The 8367-nt window shown below is 52.5% G+C and overlaps 1 protein-coding gene across 1 annotated transcript; it reads right to left on the bottom strand.

Annotated features, from left to right (window-relative positions):
• Positions 1–288: 288 nt before the first annotated feature.
• Positions 289–1487, bottom strand: LOC111163261 (uncharacterized). The gene is given in 2 exon segments (XM_022551803.2): positions 289–992; positions 995–1487. Coding segments are annotated over 2 exon segments (852 nt in total). The 5' UTR covers positions 1143–1487.
• Between the last annotated feature and the right edge of the window lie 6880 nt (positions 1488–8367).

Raw genomic sequence — 8367 nt, 5'->3', positions numbered from 1 at the left:
GCTTCTCTTGAAAAGGTAACCGCCCATTTGAGAGCTGGGTTTAGACGAGGTATCCCCTCTCCACTCAGTCACAATCTCCACCACTCCCTACTACCACCCAGCCCCCTTCACCCATTCACTTTTACCTGCCCGGCCCTGTAGGTCCTCAAGTGTCTAACCCCCCATCTAAATGGCTGTCCCCACCACCACTCCCAATGGAGGCTTGGAAGGTACATTTTGCCACAGACAATTTATTTTCCACAACTGCAGCCTGATGGATGTGTGCCCACTTCACGGTTGGTGTTGATGTCACCACCAGCTACAGGGCTTAGAGATGGGCTCGGGGGCTCTCCAACCCAAGAGGATTGCTTCCCAGAACTTGGGCAGATGACCTAAGGAAAAGATCCCGTTGCCGAAGAGAGGGAGCTCAGGCAACTTTATCCCCGGCTTCTGCGGCAGCATGGGAGTGAGGTTCCGGCTAGGAGGCCCATGAGGGCAGCTCGGGTTGGTGGAGTCATCCACGTACTGCAAAGCATGGACAGCCCTGGAGGACGGCGCCATGCAGGTGCTGGTGCAGGAGTTGTCAGAGGCGGCCAGTCTGGTGCTGGGGTTGGAGTACCTGCGGGGGAAGGAGTGGTCCAGGTTGTCCAGGTGGATGGAGTTGGCGGCGCGTGCCAGGTAGCTGGCTGCAAGCCTCGGCAGGCTCAGGGATGACTTAGGGCCGTTGGTGTAGAAGGCATTGGTGGATCTGTCAAGGTAGTTGATGCCTCTGATGAGTTGGTCCAGGGAGGTGGGGCCAGAGGGACCGGAGGGACGATCTGTACAGAGCAGGCAGTGGGGACTGCCACGACAAGCAAGCTTTCTGGCCACCTTGGGGCACTTCACCAAGTGGCTTGTCTCCACACACCTGGAGTTGTAGGGCCGGCCCATGCAAATTCTCCTCACTGGAAGTCTGGGGGAGCCGGGGTTGTCAGACTGCTCTGAAGGGCTGCTGCTTGCCTCTGAGCCACTCAGGTAAGAGAGCACTTGAGGTTGTTAGCCCAGGTCACGCTGGGGCCGTGGGACCAGCCTGGAGTCCCAGCCCAGGCCAGAAAGGACACATTGGTGGGATGGTTCAAGCGGCTGCAGGTGTTAGAACGGCTCGCTTGGCATCCAGGCATCATCCCGGTCGGGCAGACAAGGCTTCGTGGTGAGGAACTGCTGAGAATTCACCTGGAAGCTGGTCCCCCGGGCCTGGCGAGGAGAGAGCTGGGTCACCTCTCCTTGCCACCTCCCCTGGGCTTTCTTGCCGGGTGTTCCTCTTCCCATCCTCCTCCCAGGCCCAGGGATTTTCAAGCTGGAAAACGGCCACCCTATTCTTCAGAAAGCACAGAGGACAAGAGGTGGGGAAGAAGGCAAGACCCTGAGAACAACTGAGGCCAGAGGACCCCTAGGAAAAGTGGGGCAGTCTCTGTTTTCCTTTAACTCTAGCCCACATTCTGAAATTCCCATTTACCTTTTTTTTTTTTTTTTTTTTTTTTTTGCGGTACGTGGGCCTCTCACTGCTGTGGCCTCTCCCGTTGCGGAGCACAGACTCCGGAAGCGCAGGCTCAGCAGCCATGGCTCACGGGCCCAGCCGCTCCGCGGCATGTGGGATCTTCCCGGACTGGGGCACGAACCCGTGTCCCCTGCATCAGCAGGGGGACTCTCAACCACTGCGCCACCCAGCAAGTCCCCATTTACCTTTTAAGCAGGGACACTAGGAGACCACAAAAGCAAAGGACTGAATCTCTAATGGTGAAATTCCAGGTACTGAGACACACATTCTTTGGACGTAATATCAAATAGCTAACCATCCATTACTCAATGCACCCTCATGCTAAAAAATATATCTTGGAAGTGATGCGATACATGCCCTCTCTCTTTGCCCAGCCCTTTGCTTGTGCCTTACATTGTAAGTCTCACTACAAATCTAGGAGGTAGTTACTATTCTATTCCTATTTGACAGGTGGGGAAACTGAGGCTCAGAGAGATGACGTGACTTGCCTCAGATAACACAGCTTGTAAGTGGTGGGGGCCAAGATACTATCTTGAGTGTGTCTGATGACCCTTAAGAGACAATGCCACATTGTCGGGGTGACTTTGCCCCCCCCCACCTCAGTCTACTGAGGAAGAATTCTCACCACACCTGTTGTCCTGTCTGCCTGGATGGGGGCACTGATGGGGAAAACCAGATGGAGAGGGATGCTTGTTAACCCTGTAACTGAGACCATCTTGACTCTATGAACCCCAAGTTGAGGGAGCGGGGGCAAGGTGGTGCTGTAAGTCTACTAACGGGGCTGGGCTTGTGAGACAGAACCTTCCAGGATATTTGGTCTTCATCCCCTCTGACAGTAGGGAGCTCCTCATCCACCCACAAGAGAAGTGGGCTTTGGGATTCCTACCCCTCCTGGTCTAAAAGTGGGCACCTCACAGGGACTAGGGCCTGCCCAGGCTCCAGTCCATTTAACCCCGCCTCCTGTCCCTGGGCCTGCCTGGGCAGTGGAGCCCCACCCCCATTCCCATTGTCCCTCAGGTCCCCAGTAGTCCCCCTTACCAGAAGGAAGGTTCTGACTTCTCTCCCCCACTACCGCCGGCTTGATGCTAATTTTCCACTTCTGCCTAGTGAGAACGGAGCAGTATTTGAGCCTGTCCCACTCGGAAAACAGCTGCCTGCCCCTCTCCAAGCCCAGGGCCCTTCAGCTGCCCTTGTCCATTGGGTCTGAATCGCGTGGAATGTCCAGAATCTTGCCTCTTCCATCCCCGGTCCCCCCCGCCCCATCTCCTCCTCCAGAAATATGGGAGGTGGCTGAGGGCTGGTCCCCAAGGCCCCCCTTCCCTTCCCTTCCTGGCTGCCTGGTCCCACCTGCCCTAAGCGCCCTCTCCCACTCTTACTCTACCTTCAGGGGGTAGACGACTTAGCCCGACTTAGCCCTCCTCTGGGGAACACCCTCAGGCCGCTACTCCAGACTGCTGGCCATGTCGTACAATCATGGAATCCTGGAGCTGGGAGAGGCCTCCAGGGGTCATCCTGGTCAGGCCCCTGCCTCAGGGCAAGTACCACGTTAAGCTCTCTGTGACAGATGGGCCCTATTTTTAAAGTGAGGCTAGGGTGGACTTTTCCCAGTGTTCCCTGTCGTTTTTCTAGTGTTTAATTATGCTGAGAGGCAGGAAGTTCCGTGCCGGGCCTGATATAACTCTCGTTGGCTGTGGTCAGCATCAATTTTCTTTTCTCGTTGGGTCAGCAAACATTTACCAAGTCTCCCTAAAGTGCTGTCCCTTTGAGTGACCCATAACATAACAGCACTGTCTTTCCTCCCTTCTTGCCTGGTCCTCACGCAGTCGGCAACCCCGTGTTGGGTCCGTACTGGGTGGTGGGCTAGAGCCTGAGGATTCCTTTCAGAACTCCTGTGCCCCCCACCCCCACTGGGTCCTGGTCCATAAGGAGCATCTTGGACATATCCGTTGAAGGAATGAACAAGATCCCCCTTTGAGATTTCATGGTATTTGCCCTCCATCATTTCCTTCCCGCAAGTATTGAAAATACACTTTTACTTTCTATTTTGAAAAACGTTCAAACTTACTGAAAACTTACGAGATAATGAACTCCCATACACTCTTCATTCACATCTACTGCTTATTAATATTTTGCCACATTTATCACCGCACACACACACACATTGTTATTATTTTGAGAGTAAGTTGCAGACAATGGCAGACTTTACTCTTGAATACACCTTTACTTCAGCATATATCTCCTACAAGCTGGGAGAACAAGGACATTTTCTTACATATCCAGTTATCAAATACAGGATAGTTAACAGTGATACAGCACTGTTAGCTAATACACTGTCCACAATTTACCGACGACTATTCCCTCCGACGTTCTCCATGGCAGCTGTATCTCCAATCCAGGAGCCAATTCACAATCAGGCTTGCCTTTAGTTTTCAGGTCTCTTTGGTCTCCTTCAACCTGGAAGTTCCTCCATCTTTGTCTCTTATGACATTGATAGCTTTGAAGAGCACAGGCAAAGTGTTTTGGAGAATGTTCTCCAATTTGGGTTTATCTGATGTTTCCTAATGATCAGATGCAAGATCACAAAGCACATATACACAGAAGCCTCCACTGGACATTCCCCAGCCGTGAAGGGCCTTTTGCCCTGGGGTGGGGTGGTTACAGCCCCTGAAACAGGGAGCCAAGAGGAGGGCTCAGAGGGACCCCGGAGAAGGAGGAAGAGGGGTGTAGGGAAACTCAGTGGGCCAGGGAAGCAGTGGCAACCGTTCCCTTGTGGGGCCTCAGCCAGGCCTGCTTCTGTTCTGGGCCGGGGGCCGGGCAGGCAGGCAGGCGGCCAGCAAGAGGGCTGGACCTCTACGCCGTTTGTCCTGAAGGTACCCAGGCGCCGAGATCACTGGCCATTTCTGGCCTGGGCATTAAGAGCCTCTGGAAATAGCTCCAGGACAATTATTTCAGGAGGAATGTGCTATTCCTCTATCTTCCCAGAAAGCCAGGCTGTGTCCCATAAGATCAGGAATGTCTCTCTCCGGCCTCCCCAACTCCAGGGGATCCTGAGGTCCTCTGGGGGCCACAGAGGCCTTCCGAGCCAGGAGAGTCTGGGAGGCCAGAATGGGGTCAAGGAGACTAAAAGCCCCCTTCTCCCGTGAGAGGAGGTGTGGTTCTGGCCTTAGGTCCTGGGCTCTCAGGGCCCAGCCTGGAGTCAGAACTGCCGGCCGGGGTCCAGCTGACTCCAAGCCCAGGGACACAGGAGGGAGGGTGATGGGGAGCTGCCTACCCCACCTGCTGCCCAGAACCACCCCTGAGAGACTGACCTGGTAGTGCACCTATTATGTGCCAGAGCACCTGACATTGTCAGTGCCAGGGCCCCACATTCACCCTCTCATTTAATCCTCGCAACACCCCTAGGAGGTAGGTATTTTGCTTTCAAGATGAAGTCACTGAGGCTCAGAGAGAGCAAGAGACTTACCCAAGCTCACCCAGCAGCCAGAATTAAAACCCTATGTTTTGGCCCCAGAGCCTACGGGCTTAAGCACTAAGTGAGGAAGAGGGTGGGTCACTCAGTGACCCCACCCTCACTCAGTGAGGACTCAGTAAGTGACCCCACCCTCACTCAGTGAGGACTCAGTAAGTGACCCTGTGAACTGAGAGGTTTGGGGAGGGGTCCAGCCCCCTTCCTCCACCCCCAGCCAAGACCAGCTGCCTCTCCCTCCCTAGCACTGCAGGACGGATGTCCTCGTCGGTGGGGTGCCCCTCTCCACATGGCCTCCAGCCACAGCGGCCCCCACCCTTGCCCCATCTGGGCCACTTCCAACCTTGGCTCCTTAGCTGCATTGACAAACCAATTGCAAATCATGGGCTTTCCATCAGCCCTTGCCCCTCCCGCTCTGTCCCCTCTCACCTGACTGCTCCTCCCTGCAGTCCTACCCACATCCCTCTCTCCTCCTGTGCCCCACCAAGACCAACAGGGGTCCTTTCCCCACCCCAGGTTTAAAGAGTTCAAGGGCATCTCATTCCCCTGGGCTCCCCAAGAATGGAGGGAACAGACCCCTTCTCCAGAGACCATAGGACCTGCTCCATTAGTGCATAGGCTGCTCATTAAATCCTCTCCTGACACACAGCAATTGCCCCCTACCCCTTGCCCCTGGCCTTGAGATGGTGGGAGGAGTGTTCCCTTATTCTTTCAGCCACATGGCACTTGGAAGCATCACAGACCAGGAGCAAAGCCAGCAACTCAGCAGCCATACTTGTGAGTCCATCGCAGTCTGGGGAGACAGCTAGAGCCAAGAGCCATGACTCTGTTGTCATTGTCCCACCCTGCCTGGAGGACATCTGTCCCAGCCTCTTGACAATGTGACTCACCTGAGCCCTTATCTGGCTTGGGGCCAACCTGCCTGCAGGGCTGAAAATCTCTCCTGGGCGGGGTTCTGGCCCTCCCCCGGCTACAGCCTTCCATCCACCCAAGCACAGTGAGTCACACACCCTCATCCCCTAACATCCTCAAGGATATGGGCTCTCTGCTCGCCAGCTGCCGAAACAGCACTTCCCTAAACCCCTGTATGGCAGGAGCAAGCCAGGACACGTCTGAGTTCAGGAGCCCTGAGGCAGGTGTGGCTTGGCAGGAGCCCCAGCCAGCAAGAACTGCCCTCTTGCCAAGCCACCTCGGCGCTTTTGAAGTAGAGCAGCCAACCTGGGAGGGGACAGGACTCTCATCATTATGCGGCCTGGGAAATTCCCTCTAAGGGGGCTGGGGATGATGGTCATGTGTAGACTTATATACAGCCTTATACGCACCCTTGCTGAGACAGGACTTGGAAAGCAGGACAGCAAGTAACTGGTTTGTGCTGTGACCTCAGGTAAGTATTGAACTTGTCCGAACCTCAATCTCCCTTTCTGTAACATGGGGGTAAGGAAGGTGCCCAGCGAACATTGCTGGCTCAACAGACTTGCAATAATAGCTAATGTTGGGGCTTCTGTGGTGGCACAGTGGTTGAGAATCCGCCTGCCAGTGCAGGGCACACGGGCTCGAGCTCTGGTCTGGGAAAATCCCACGTGCCATGGAGCAGCTAGGCCCGTGCGCCACAACTACTGAGCCTGCGCTCTAGAGCACGTGAGCCACAACTACTGAAGCCCGCGTGCCACAACTACTGAAACCCGCGTGCCTAGACCCCGTGCTCCGCAACAAGAGAAGCCACCGCAATGAGAAGCTCGCGCACCGCAACGAAGAGTAGCCCCTGCTCGCCACAACTAGAGAAAGCCCGCGCATAGCAACAAAGACCCAACACAGCCAATAAATAAATAAATAAATAATAAAATACATGAAAAAAAACAGCTTATGTTATTAGCTAGTAATAGCTAAATGCCCCCGTGTTGCAGGCACAGTGTGCTGTAGTGGTGCGTGGGATTCAGCTCATACTGGCTCACAAAAGCCAATTCTGAAATATTCTAGAATCTGGTGAACTCCTTGTTAAACCATCGGTAGCTTGAAATCAACCATGGCAGGAACATTTATACCACAGGAATTGGCAAATGCAACAAATCAGGGTTTTTTTCTGTTTTGAGCCCCTAGGTCACCAGCACACCACTGAAGCCAAATGACTTAAGCTTTTTTTAAGAAATTGAAGTATAGGTGATTTACAATGTTGTGTTAATGCATGCTGTACAGCAAAGTGATTTAGTTATACATATACACATTATTTTTTTTCTATATTCTTTTCCATTATGGTTTATTACAGGGTACTGAATATAGTTCCCTGTGCTATACAGTAGGACCTTGTTGTTTATCCAGATTTAACCTTTTTGAACCTCTGTTTCCTTACCCATAAAACCACAGTAGTAATGATCCACATGTAATGAATGCTTCCTGGGTCCCAGCTGCTGTGTGTAATTTTATGCATCCACCAGACTGGGCCACGGGTTGCCCAGGTACCTGGTTAAACATTGCCTCTTGGGTGTGTCTGTGAGGGTGTTTCTGGACGAGATGAGCGTGTGGGTTGGTGAACTGAGTAAAGCAGCCCAGCCTCTGCTTGTGGATGGGCACCATCTAATCTGTTGAGGGCCTGAATAGAACAAAGAGGCGGAGGAAGGGTGAATTCATTCTCTGACTGACTAGTTGAACTGGGACATCCATCTTCTGGCCTCGGTTCTCCTGGTCCTCAGACCGTCAGACTTAGGCTGGAATCTACACCATTAGCTATCTAGTTCTTAGGCCTTTGAACTATACCACCAGATTTCTGGGTCTCCAGCCTGCAGATAGGGGATCATGTGACTTCTCAGCCTTGCATAACTGCATGAGCCAATACCTAATAATAAATAAATATATGTATGTATATATAAATACAAAAACATAGCATATATATACAATATATACTATAGTATATAGTATTACATAACATTGTACTATATATGTTGCTATACGTATGTGTGTGTATATATAAAAGTTTGTGTCGCCCCCCCAAATTCGTATGTTGAAACCTCATCCCCAACGTGATGGGATTTAGAGGTGGGGGCCTTTGGGAGGTGATTAGGCCACTGAGGGGAAAGCCTTCATACATGGGATTAGTGCCCTTATAGAAGAAACCCCAGAGAGCATCCTTGCCCCTGTGCCATTTGGGAATGCAGTGAAAAGACAGCCATCTCTGACCCAGGAAGTGAGCTCTCACTAGACACTGAGTCTGCTGGTGCCTTGATCTTGGACTTCCCAGCCTCTATAACTGTGAAAAATAAATGTTATTTAAGCCACCCAGTCTATGGTATTTTTGTAATAGCAGCCCAAATGCAAAGACACACACACACACACACACACACACACACACACATATGACTAAGAAATACATGTATATATATCTCTCTCTCCG

This window comes from Delphinapterus leucas, chromosome 1 (genome assembly GCF_059928025.1).
Source record: "Delphinapterus leucas isolate spDelLeu-1000000601 "Yukka" chromosome 1, BTC_Dleu_Yukka2, whole genome shotgun sequence".
Classification (NCBI taxonomy): domain Eukaryota; kingdom Metazoa; phylum Chordata; class Mammalia; order Artiodactyla; family Monodontidae; genus Delphinapterus; species Delphinapterus leucas.
The sequence above is the reverse complement of the archived record's forward strand: the minus strand, read 5'-3'. Positions and strand labels throughout refer to the sequence as shown.